General features: G+C 50.2%; 2 protein-coding genes across 8 annotated transcripts in view; both read left to right on the forward strand.

Moving 5' to 3' along the window:
• The window catches only part of KIAA0753, a 55,210-nt gene that overhangs the window by 91 nt on the left and 41,989 nt on the right, over nt 1-13,130 (forward strand). For 2 of the 7 annotated variants that reach the window (XM_084862891.1, XM_084862894.1), the window contains exons 1-3: nt 3,467-4,267; nt 4,952-5,117; nt 8,017-8,632. In XM_084862891.1, the coding sequence (XP_084719017.1) occupies nt 5,019-5,117; nt 8,017-8,632 (715 nt within the window). In that variant the 5' untranslated portion in view covers nt 3,467-4,267; nt 4,952-5,018. Of the gene's footprint in view, nt 1-3,464; nt 4,268-4,951; nt 5,118-8,016; nt 8,633-13,130 lie in introns of those variants that run through there. The other 5 variants (XM_084862896.1, XM_084862897.1, XM_084862895.1 and 2 more) reach the window with 4 other exon arrangements.
• Nucleotides 165-3,407, forward strand: LOC311611088 (uncharacterized protein; the record flags this gene model as incomplete). The annotated part of the gene is made up of 1 exon (XM_084862874.1): nt 165-3,407. Exon 1 carries the CDS (start codon nt 324-326, stop codon nt 3,405-3,407), a length of 3,084 nt encoding a protein of 1,027 aa, XP_084719000.1. The 5' UTR covers nt 165-323.

The raw sequence follows: 13,130 nt of genomic DNA on the forward strand, positions 1-13,130 counted from the left end.
CCTGGGGAGCTGCGTTAGGAGTCCTGGGCCTGGGGGAGAGGAGAGCTTGACTCAGGGCAGATACTGCTGCTCATCGCCCCCTTTGACTGTTTTCCTGCCTAGGCTTTAGGGTGGGGCCAGGACTGAAGGGAGGGCGAGCGGGGGCGCGGGGCGGGGGGCTGGGAGGAAGTCAGGCTGCGAGGTTGGAGCGGCTGTGAGTGCGAGTGTGCCGCCCGGGCCGAGGTGCCCGGGCCGCGTCGGGGGAGATGGGAACTGCCCTCGAGCCCTGAGCCGGGCGCCGTCCGGGGCCTTGGCCGGGCTGCCGGGGGCGGGCGAGCACGGCGATGCCGGGCCGCTGTGCGGGGCCCAGCAGGCCCGGGCGCGGAGCCCGGCGGCCCAGGGGGAAGAAATGGCCTGGGGTGGCCCGGGGGCGAGGAGGAAGGCGCCGGGCGAGGGCCTCGGTGTGGGGGGTCCGCTGTGTGAGTGCTGAGGAGCCGCAGGGCTGTCGGCGGCCGTCTGGGGGGAGAGGAGCGGCGGAGACAGGCGAGGGCCCTGGGGCGAACGAGGCTTCCAGGCCCCCGGGCACTGCGGGCTCCACTGAGGCCGCAGAGGCCCCCGGGGCCGTGCTGGTGAACGGGGCGGCGGGGGAGCCCCAGCTGGTGGGGCCTGCCGGGGCTGTGTGGGTGACGGGCACCGGGGACGAGGAGCAGCCAGCTCATCGGAGCCCGCGGGGCAGTGAGAGGAAGGGCCGCCCGGGATCGACGGGGCACGAGAGCATCCTGGAGCTGTGGCTGAGGGTGCAGGCCAGGAGGGCAGCCTCGGGATGTGGGGAAGGAAGCCGCGTGGAGCTCCACCCTGTGCCTGCAGGACAAGGGCCGGTGGAAAGGGGTGTGCCTGGCCGAGCTTCGTGGGTAGAGACCAGCCGCCGTGGTCTCACCGGACCGTGGGTGGAAGGACAGGTTAGGGCAGGGCCCCAGGCCTCAGGAGGACCCACAGCTGCTGGCCTAGGAGCAGGATGTGAGAGGCCCTCGGGCTTGCGTGGGCTGGTGAGGTTGTCTCCTGCGGGTGTGCCTGGGGCTGTGGAGACAAGCTCTGGGGTTGCCCCACACCCGCTGGGGAGAGGACAGGCTATGGGTACGCCTGGAACTGTGGAGGAGATAAGCTATGAGGTTGCCCCAGGCCCTTGGGGAAAAGGACGGGTTATGGGGGTGCCTGGGGCTGTGGGGTGGGCTGAGGCTGTAGAGGGAGAGGTAGGCCGTGGGGGTACTCCGGGTCTGTGGGGGGGAGGGCAGCCAGGACAGGTGCCCGGCGCTCTGGTACTGGAGGCAGCCTCTGGGGATACCTTCTGTGGGCGGGGACAGGCTGTGGGGGTACCCAGAGCTGTGGAGGAAACTCCCCCTGTGGGTGCTCCTGGCGTGTGGCAGAGGAGACAAGCCCTGGAGGAGACAGGCCCTGGGGGTGTTCCTGACCTGTGGGTGTCCAGACAGCCTGTAGGGGTACCCTGTGCTGCTGAAGAGGAAGCCAGATGTGGCGGAGACCCGGGATTCAGGGAGAGGGGACAGGCCCTGTGGGTAGAGACGGGCTCTGCAGGTGGCCCAGGGTCCTGGGAAGTAGCCCAGACAGCGGGGGTGTCTGGTCCTGAGGGGCAGGAGGCAGGCCCCGGGGCAGCACCAGGCCTTTGGCGGGTAGGACAGGCCCCAGGAGGACCTCGGGCCTTGGGGAAGGAGGCAGGCTGTGGGGCAGGGCCAGGCCTGTGGGGAACAGACCAGCCTGTGGGTGTGTCCCAGGCTGGGGTGGTGCCAGGGGCCGTAGGGGAACAGACACGTTATGGTGGCATCCCAGGCCCGTGGGACAGGCCGCAGGCTTTGGGGGTGCCCCTGGCTGATGCGGTGCCAGGGGCGGTCGGGGAGGAGACATGCTATGAGGATGTCCCGAGTCTGTGGGCCAGGAGGCAGGCTGCGGGGGAGCAGGAGGCTCTGGTGCCCGCAGCTTTAGGGGTACCTGGGTGTGTGGACCAGGAGGCCGGCTACAGAGACACTTTGTGTCCGTGCAGGAGGCAGGCTGCAGGCTTGTCCGAGGCCTCGGGCGTGCCCAGGCACAGGTGTGCCCCCACGGGGGCCCCCGCAGCTCCGGGTGTGCCTGGATCTGCGAGGCTGCCTGCCGCTGTGTGGGTGTCGGGCCCTGTGTGTCCGGAGGTCAGCGCTAGAGATGTCTTGAACCTGTGGGGAGGCGCCCACACTGCCGGGACACCCCTGGCTCCTGGGGTCCCTGTGGCTTCTGAGGGCCTGGCGGCTGTGCGGGAGGTTGCTGGGTCCGCGGCTTTCCCCAGGTTGTGGGGAGGGGGACCGCTGCCCGGGCTCCCGGTGGCTGACAAGGTTGCTGTAGCTCCTGAGGTGCCTGGGTTTGCGGGGGGAGAGACTGGCTCTGGGGGTGTCCCAAGATCCTGGGGAAGGGGACAGAGTGCCAAGGTTCCTGTGGCTGTTGAGGTGCCCGCTGCTCCCAGGGTGCCTTGTCCTCTGGGCGTGGAGACTGGCTCTGGAGGCTTCTCACCCTTGCCGGGAAGGAGACAGACAGCGGGGGTACCTGTGACTGTGGGGTTACCTGGGCCTGTGGAGGAGGAGACCCTCTCGGGGGGCCTCTTGGGCTTACCGGGAAGAAGACAGACAGCAGATATGCCTGTGGCTGCTAGAGTCTCCATGGCTGTGGGCGTGCCCACAGCTGCTGGCGCTTCGGGGCTGGTGGTGGGTGACACTGGCGCTGGGGATGTCACCGGTGCCTGGGGAAGGAGACTGGCCATGGAGAGGCCCGCTGCCGCCCGGGCATCGGGACCTGTGGGCAGGGAGACTGGCTGCGAAGGTGTGCCAGGCCTGTGGAGGAGGCCCACGGCAGTGGTCCCCGAGGCTGTGAGGGTGCCTCTGTCTTTGGGGGTGCTTGCGGGCGTAGGCGTTCCCATGGCGGGGCACGTGCCTGCTGCGGTGTGGGTGTCTGGGTCTGCAGGAGAAGAAGCCACTGCTGCTGGCTCAGGCCTCACCGTGGGGACCAGACAGTCTGCACGGGGACCTGGGGCTTCAGGGGAGGAGATGGGAGGTGGCAGCATCCTGGGGCTGGCAGGGCGGAGCCAGGCAGCGGGGGTGTCTTACTCCCATGGGCGTGGGACCAGGTCGTGGAGCTGCCCAGGGTCTGTGGGGGGAGAGGCAGCCTGTGAGGATGTGCCAGGAGTGTCGGGGACAAGAACGACTGGGGAGGTGGATGAAGCTGTGGACGTGTCCTGGGTTTCAAGGGAGGATGTGGGCATTGGCCGCTCCCGAGATCACCCACCGCAGAGGGGGAGGAGACAGACTGGAGGAGTGTCTGGGATGAGAGTGAGGGGGGACACTTGGGGAGAAAATGGTGTGGGGGAGGACAGGTTGAGGGGAGCATTCCTGTAAGAGTAGGGAACAAGTTGAGGGGTCCTGGGACTCTTTGGGAGGGAACAGTGTGGGGGAGATTCGTCCTGGGTTGTGGATGAAGTTACAGGATGTAGAGGCGTCTCAGGATGGGGGAGGGAGGAGATGCTGTGTGGAGAAGTCCCACCGTATGTGGGGTAACAAATTGGGAGATTTCCTGGAGCAATTGGAAAGGGACAGATTGCAAGGAGAAAGGGGTCCCAGGACTTTGTACAGGGGAACAGTGTGTGTGTGTGTGTGTGTGTGTGTGATCACTCGAGGTATCGGGGAACTGTGGGCATCACCTAGCTTTTTCCTGGTAGAGAAAGGATTATTAGGCCTTATGCATCCCGGGGGAAGGTGTAGACCACATGAAAGTTGCAGTCACCCTGGCCCCAATTCTCAGACTCCTTCATGTGTGGCTCCAGCCCCTGAACTGTGGTGATACCAAGCCAGTTGGGATTCCTCGTCTATGTCCCTCCTCCCATCTTCGTTTTGTATCTTGTTTCTACAGCCTTAGAAATAAGGAATCTTGGACAGCTGCCTTTCTGTTCCTTCACATGTATCTGTCTTTAAGCAAGTCCAGTCTACAGATGTTGGGTTTATTCAGAAGCTTAAATTAGGGATTTTTTTTAAAACCTGCATTTCCCAGTTGATTTACTATGGGATTCTTTGAGAGAACAAATTCATTTAACACTAGTCTGTTTATGGAAAATCAGCTTAATTCAACTAATGTTGAGTTAAATTGTCTACTATGCTCAAAGCACTGTATTGTGGGAAATATCAGAGAAGAGCAAGACAAGGCCCTTACCCTCAAGGAACCTTGTCTAGCTGGGAAGATGAGACATAAACCTGTGAAATAGGTAAATAACAAGTGTATTTTAAGCACATGATGAGTGCAGGGACAATGACAGGTCTATAAGGAGGCCTTCAGTGATAATGAGTAGAGCCCATAACACTTAACACAAAGCTTAACACTGTCCTATCTTTTATCTCCGCTGTGTGTGCATAGAGTGGGGGGAGACGGGAAAAGTGAAGATGAGGAGAGGTCATTCAGGTGGTTAATGGCAGATCCTGGCATAAATCTTGATATTCTGACCCTGAGGTTTACTTAGAGTCATTCAGTTATGTCCTTTTGAGCCACCTAGTAGAGTAAGCGGGACTACCTTTTGACTAGTGGTTGGGATTTATTAATGTAGAACACGTGTCCATAAAATGCCCTGCTGGGAAGTGCTTGTTGACCATAGCGGAGGTCTGTTTTTGTAGTAATATCTTACTAGAGACCCTAGAGATTGGAAATTTGGAATGAAAAGGGCTCTAGAGATTGCCATTAAAATAGTGTGTCTCTCTCTTCTCTTGGAAAGTCTAAATTCATTGCTTTTGTAACTGGAAGGAGCTATCATATACCTATCTCCATATATCATTTGCTCTCTAGTGTGAGGTTGCTATGGACTACTAGAACATAGTTATAAGAGCATGATATTGTGTTTCACTTATTCTTTCCCTTTGAAGACTCTTGGTCTGAAAGTAGCTTTCTTTCATTTTAGGCATCGTTTTTGGGGAAGAACTGTTGGCTGATAACTAGGCTTTCACTATTGTTCTGCGCTCTCTGACATGATGGGACCAGGCAGACCAGCTTCAACTTGTGTTAATCACGCGTCTAGTGTCCAACTAGATGGGAGAAGTGACCCCTGGAGACCTCAGACCCAGGTAGTTGTGATTTTCTTTCCCCTTCATATTTTTATTATGAAACATTTCAAGCATTAAAGTTGAAAAAAATGGTAAGAACTCCTTTTGAATCCTTCTAGTTTCAACAGTTGTAACAATTTGTCCTACCTGGTTTTCTCTCTAACTATCTCTAAAATGCAGAACTACTTCGGAGTAAGATTCAGATATGACATTTTGCTTCTAAATATTTTAGAATACTAATCCTAAAAATAATCTCTCCTATTTAACCATGATACCATTATCAAACCTAAGAAATCGACAAAAAAAAAAACAACTTCCCTAAGATTACCCAATAACCAGTCTTCATTGAACATCACCCAGTTGTTCCCAAAATGCTTTTACTTCCAACGTCGTATTACAAAAATCTTCAAACACACAGTAAAGTTAAATTTCACAGTGAACATCAAGATTCCATTACTATTTCACTGTATTTTTTAATTGCATATCTTTTCTTCAGTCCATCTCTCTAGGATCCATTCATCAACCCAACTTACTTTCTGACATGTCAAAGTAAATTTCAGATACCGGTACCCTAGCTAATTCAGCATGCATATCATATACTAGAATTCATTCTTTACCATTTTTTCTTTTCATGTAAATTTTACATCTGAAATGAATATATTCATTCATGTTTGCTGAGTTTTGACAGATGGTACACCAGTGTGACCTATGCCTCTTTCAAGATTCAGATCATGTCCACTATCCAAAAGGTTCTCTTATGCCCCTTCCTAGTCAACCCCGCCCTTCCCTCCAGAGGCAACCACTATTCAGACTTTTTTCCACCACAGTTAGTTTTGTCAGTTTTAGAGCTTCATATAAAGGGAATCCTACGCTGTGCACTCTTTTGTGGAAGAATTTTTTCCACTGGCTACAATGTATTTAAGATTCATCTCTGTGTTGCATGTGTCAGTTTGTTCCTTTTTAATACTGAGTATTCCAGAGCAGGAGTGTGCCAGTTTGTTTATCCATTCTGCAACTGGTGGACACATGGGCTGCTTCTCGTTCAGGTTATTATAAATGAAGGTGCTATAAACATTTTTATACAAATTTCTTTGTAAACATGTTTTTATTCCTCTTGGGTAAATACCTAGAAGTGAAATCACTTGGTCATAGGATAGGTGTATATTTATTTTTATAACAAACCAACAGACCTTTTCCAAAGTGGTTTTACCATTTTACATTCCTACTGACAATGAATAAGAGCCCTTCAGTTGCTCCACATCTTTGCCAACTGTTGGTATTATTTTTTAAATTATAGCCAATCTGGTGGGTATGTAGAAATACCTCATTGTGGTTTACAAAGAAAAAAACACAAATATTTATTTGTTTTATGTAAATCCTCACCTGAGGATATTTTTCCATTGATTCTTAGAGAGAGTGGAAGCAGGGAGAAGAGATACACAGAGAGAAACATCCATGTGAGAGAGAAACATCAATTGGTGGCCTTCTTCATGTGCCCCTTCTAGGGCCAGGGATCGAGCCTGCAACCAATGTACGTGCCCTTGATCGGAATGAATCCAAGACCCTTCAGTCTGTGGGCCAGTTCTCTATCCATTGAGCCAAATTGGCTAGGGCAAGAAAAATATTTTTAATTTTGACATAATTTCAGACTTACATAAGAGTTGTAAGAACAGAACACAGAATTCCTGGATACTCTTCTCCTAGATTTCCAAAATACTAACATTTTATTACATTTTCCCTCTCTTCTTCCTTGTCTTTTTCTCCTCCCCCCACTTTATTTCTAAATTGAGTAAGAGCAAGTTGCAGACATGATGCCATTTTACTAAGTAATTGTGTGTTTTCTAAAAACAAGGCCTTTTCTTATATAATCATAATACAGTGATCAAATTCACATTAAATGATATTAACATCAAAATGATACTGAAAACTATGACAATATGGAAACATGACTATGATAGGTGAAAAACAAACAACTTGTATCTATTATGATTAAAATGAATAAAGCCTAAGTCTGGATGAGAAAGTTATAAGTGGACTGTTTAGAGCAAGATGAACTTAGGTGCAGGATAAAAGATGTCATCTAACCACCAGATGAAAAGTCTCATACTGTCAAATGGCTTAGGTCCTGTGTGGTGGGTGGCATGGCTGGGAGCAGTTTTGGGAAATGCTCATAATGGATTTTATTGGTCACTTGCTGGAACCTGACATTTTGAAACAGGACAAAAGTCCAGAATTGGAGAGTTGAGGAACTTACTGATGGTTTCTTGAAACTTTCTGGGTTGGCATTTAGAAGCATACATACCAGTGATGTATTAGTAACAGGGTGTGGGGAAGCAGGGGATTTGACCGTAAGGAGGATTCTCCAAACGGTCAAGGGCCTCTAGGGGACCTTGCCTTAAGGCCACAGCCTCTGCCTTGACTTTTCCAAACAAGTCCGAGCCCCTGGGTGTTTTACTGGGATCTCTATGTTTAGTCTTCAGACATGACCTTATATAATAGAAGCATGTGTTTTCTTTAAGATACATTGCTGATTGTATCTAGAGGTTAATTTCAGTTCAAGGTGTTGTTACAATAAAAGCCTAAGGAGGCAGGCAAACAAGGCAGTCTGATGCCTCTTTCCAGGCAGCCCCTTAGCCCTCTTTTTCCAGAAATGGGTGCCAGGGTAATCATTCATCTGTCGCTCAGGGTCTGCTGGTGAGTCCCTGTAACAGAAGGATAATACTGTGGGTCTGAGTGAATGGAGGGTAGAACCAGGGATACGTGATGAATTCATAGTGTAAGAGAGTGGACAATTCAATCATTATAAAATAAAAATACCTCTTAGCACTAATGTGTAAAATCTTAAAAACTTGGTTGTGGACAAATACTAACTATGCAACATGTTATTTTTCTAATGTCTGCTTACTTTTATTTTGTTTTAAAGAACCAGCTGCAATTTAATAAGAATGTTCCTACACAGTCAAGCAACTTGGCAATCCGGTATTCTTACCCACATCCAATTAAAATAGAAAAACTGAAGCACTCGCACACTGAGTCAGACCACTATAAAGATTTGGATTTTGGAGATGGTCCTGATTTAAGCAGGTCTGTTTCATTTTCTGTCGTATCAGAAGAGAGACTTAGCTATGCTGTCCACCTCGCCAAAAGAGATATTAAACGAAGACACTTTGAAGAACATGTTAAAAAACATCATCTCACAAGTCAATCGCAAATCTCTCAGAAATGTGGATGCACCAAGCATACGAAATCTGACCTTGGGGTGGAAAGGAAGGAAATGAAAGAAGCTTTCCATTGCCGCCACCAGCCACCCAAAGTAGAAATTTCCAGCTCAGGTGCCAAGGTATACGTATACACATCTCATGCAGGACAGTCAGATTTGACCATGCCAAATTCGCCACCCACCCATGACCCAGGACTGCGGCCTCATGGCAGGACAGGTGACCACAAAAGCCTATGCGAACACAGAAGCCTGCTAGAAGTTCAGCGACTCCAGAAAATATTGAACAATTGTATCCATAAAATCGAAGAAGTAACAAAAGGTGAGAAAAATTGGTGAGAGTGGAATAGTTCATATACATTCTTTTGCGACTCCATCCCCCATCAAACTCCACTCCACCTCCTGTCACTAGAGCAAGCACTCATGACCAGACAGGTGGACTTTGAGTTTGACCAGTGTCTTTTTTCTGAAGAGTTTTTCCTGTCCTAGCCCCTCCCTCCATCAGAGTCAGGTGACACAGCTCCTTTCCTGACTCTGCATTTGATCATTGACTGACCAAAGGCCCAACCTTCGGTGTTCTGGCACCAGATTGCACATCATCCTATAATAGTTTGCTTCTTTAACCAGAAGTCCTGACAAAATTATTTTTAATTTGTTCAAAAAGGAATATAGTGTATGTACATTTTCAATGAAAATGTTTCAATTTAGAGAACATTTAGATGAGTACATAGCAGTGACAAGGGAAATGGTGGATATATAAGTAAATATCTGACTGCAGGGTAGAAAGGAAGGTGTCTGTTTGCTATAGTTCTTTAGTGTTCTCATGTCCTTGTGTTTCCGCGGGGAGTAGAGCATTGATGCTATTTGGAAAATTGAGAGTTACATAGCTAACAAGTAGGGAATCCTGCTCAGGCTGCAAAGAGGAGAGAATTGAGCATCACATGGACTCCTGTGCTGGGATAGTACCTAGCCTGTGAATATCTTTGGCATTTAACTTAATGTGTATGCGCTGATGTACGTATATACGTGTAATGTATATAGGCTTATATACATATATGTGTAATTTATATTCCGTTATGTATGTATACGTGTAATATATATGCTGATGTACATATACGTGTAATGTATATATGCTTATGTACATATACATGTGTGACATGAGGAATTTAAGATGCCTTACAGAAATGCCTGTGGAACGAACATGTAAATGATATTGTGATATAGGAAAAATTAGGGTTTGTTAGGGATGGGTTACAGATTTGTTTCTGAGTTCCTAGCAGCCAGCTAGAGGAAAATGTGATCAGTTGCAGAATTTACAAAGTCTAAAACAGAAAAAATAATTGTGTAAGGAAAATAACTATTGCACATATTGAGGGCAGAAAAGAATTTGTCCTGTGGGCCTTCAAAAAGGGTATGTTGTGATATACTGAACAATTAAAAGCATTCCTACGTCAAAGTAATGGGAATATTAAGATTCATTTCTTCAACATTTCCTCAGTTTCAGTCTGTGGCATGACCCTATGGCGTACTTCGTTAGAAGCCATGTGCCCAGGCGAGAAAAGTCACAGGGCCCTCTGCTCTGATGATGGGGCTTAATACAGGAATACCTTTAGAGCAGATGTTCACAAACTCAGTGGGGAAGGACTGGAGTGGGGGTTTTTTGTGACATTTTTTAAAGTTAAAAATGTCAATCTGTCTCATGTAGTACTTTATAAACTTGAATAAGAATCACGACAGTAGCATTCTAATATATAAAAACCCAGGGTTTGTAACAACCAACCGAAGGCTTAACTGAACACCAGAAGTCATCCTGCAGTCAGGGAGCACTGACTGCCGAGGAGGCTGTGGATCAGGCCCGGAGAGAGAGGCAGGGTCTGATCCACAGCCTCCCTGGCAGCTGTTGATCAGCGTTGCCTCTCTCTTCCTCTCTGGGCCTCCACAGGGGCGTGCTGATGAGCTGCCTCTGATTAGCCTGGAGATGCTGACTGTCATAGAAATCAACCAGTCAGAACCAAATCTGGGTGAACTGTGAGGAGCCAGTGACTGCCTAGGAGGCAGAGCTTTTGACACTGACTGGCATAGAAATCGACCAGTCTGAACCAAATTGGCCTGTAGGGGAGGGCAGTTGGGGCAACCAGGCCAGCAGGGGAGGGTAGTTGTGGGGGAGATCAAACTGGCAAGGGAGGGCTGTTGGCGGCAAAATCCAACCAGGCCTATAGGGAAAGCCTGTTCGCTGCACCCAGGCTGGCAGGGGAGGGCCATTGGGGGCGATATCAGATTGGTAGGGGAGGGCAGTTGGGTGCAACCAGGCCGGCAGGGTAGGGTAGTTGGGAGTGAGATCAGGCCAGCAGGGGAGGGCAGTTGGGAGTGAGATCAGGCTGGCAGGGGATGGCAGTTAGGGGCAATCAGGAAGGCAGACAGAGAGGTTAGGGACAACCAGGCAGGCAGGCAGAGGGGTTAGGGACAATGATGCATTATAGAATTGTACAATTTTATTAACCAGCTAGGGGCCCAGTACATGAATCTGTGCACCTTGAAAGGAACTGTGGGCTGCGAGGCTGTAGTGGGTACGAAGCGGGTCTCGGCCCATCCTCCACTCCCCCACCTGGCCCCTCCCACCATGTTCCCTGGTGCCCTCTGCTGGCAGCCCTACTCCCGCCAGCTTTGCTTGAACCTGCTGGAGTGATTGGGGCCGGTGCCAGCAGTGAGTGGGGCTGGCGCTGGTGGTGCGTCAAGCAGTGGCTCCCACAGCAGGTTTGAGTGGGGCCATCACCAGCAGCAGGTGTGGCGCCGGCAGCAGGTGCAAGCGCCCAGCAGGACCATGGTGTGTGGGAGCAAAGAATTTTTAGTAACCACCAGAGGCTTGCCCCGATGACAGTGACTGGCACCCCACTTTGGTCTGGTGCCCCTGCTCACCAGCTCCACCCTCCCACCATGGTCGATGCCTGCCATGTTCCGTGCATGCCCCCTGATGGTCAGCGCACATCATAGCGACTGATTGGTTGTTTTGTTATTCTGCTATTCGGTCTATTTGCTTATTAGGGATATATATATAGAGAGCGGGAGGGGGAGGGAGAGGGAGAGGGAGGGAGAGGGAGAGGCTCAGTGTATGAAATTCATGCACTGGGGTGGCGGGGCGGGGGGGGGGGGGGGGGGGGGAGTCCCCTCAGCTTGGACTGCACCCTCTCAGTCCTGGAGCCCTTAGAGGATTTCTGACTAATGGCTTGGTGCTGCTGTGGAGATGGGAGAGGTTCCTACCACCACTGCTGTGCTAGCCAGCCATGAGCCTGGCTTCTGGCTGAGTGGCACTCTCCCTGTGGGAGCACACTGACCACCAGGGGACAGCTCCTGCATTGAGCTTCTGCCCCCTGGTGGTCAGTGCATGTCATAGTGACCTGTCATTCTGCTGTTTGGTCGATTTGCATATTAGCCTGTTATTATATAGGATGTCACCCAAATAAATTCAATAAAAAAGAAAAAAAGAATCATTTGTAAGAAGAACAGTTAAAAACTGCCTGAGCCAGTTACCATTGACATCTAGATATATATATATAAAAGCCTAAGTCAGGGGTCCTCAAACTTTTTAAAGTGGGGGCCAGATCACGGTCCCTCAGAGAGCTGGAGGGCCGGACTATATGAACTACTAATTCCTACTGTAACACCTCGGCTGCGCTCACTGCCCAAAAAACCTGGCGGGCTGGATCAGACTCCTCTGCGGGCCACATGTGGCCCGCGGGCCGTAGTTTGAAGACCCCTGGCCTAAGTGATGGGCTGACTGGCCAGCTATGACGCACACTGACCACCAGGGGGCAGATGCTCAATGCAGGAGCTGCCGAGTGACAGCAACTTTGCAGAATGCCCTACTGCATTCCAGGGCCCCTTGGTGGATGTCGGACTGCTGGTTTCAGCCCGATCCCCTCAGGCCAGCCCAAGGGATCCCCACCTGCCAGAGGGACCCTGCTCACTCCACAGATACCATCCCAGGTGCAGCTGGCCGGGGAGGGACCCCAGGAGGTTGGCTCCAGGGCATGTCTGTCCTGCCGGCCACCTTCTAATTAATTTCCTTTCAGGGTGCACGAATCCATGCACCGGGCCTCTAGTATAACTATGTGAACCCAGAGTTTCTCTGTGCAGCCCAACAAGAGAGAAACAGTTTGGCTTGTAAGCGCAGAGACTCTATCTGTATCTACAAGCCCTTGATTTCAAATGTTCGATTTTTTCAAAAGTACTTTCACTAGTTTTTAATGAGTAAATAAGAAAATTTTGAATCGATAAAATATATAATACTTATGGAGCACTGCTTCTGTCTGATGGTTTAATGGAATTTTGCCTAAGAATTTGTGTTGCAGACATATTTGAAAACCACCTACTGTAAAGGAGTGGATGAGTTGTACATCCCTTAGTTAGTCTTCCAGGAACACTTCCTTTGAACTAACCTTTTGGAAATGGGGTACACAGTGTATGCGAGGCGGGGTTCCTCACAAATATGTGAAGGCTTCGGACAGTCATGTAATCTTCATATGTTGGAGAAAGGAAGAAATCTTGAAAAACAGAAATGGGCCATTCAAGTATTTTTGAAAAAGTAGAAAGCATTATAGATTTTGGCTCAATACAAAGAATTTTAAACTAGTAAAAGGTACCTCACAGTGGAGTAGGCTGTCCAGTGGAGTTTGTTTCAGGGAATCCCTGCTTAGAGGGAACTTGACCTTGGTAATGTCATCATGGCCCTTCCATCTCTGTTGGTACAGAGGCCCCCTTATTCCTGATTGCTTGGCTGATGAAAAATGACATTTGTTGTTATTACAGCTTCATTTTTCTTC

The sequence above is a fragment of the Pipistrellus hanaki genome (genome assembly GCF_964339955.1).
Source record: "Pipistrellus hanaki genome assembly, chromosome: 16".
In the NCBI taxonomy this organism is placed as follows: Eukaryota; Metazoa; Chordata; class Mammalia; order Chiroptera; family Vespertilionidae; genus Pipistrellus; species Pipistrellus hanaki.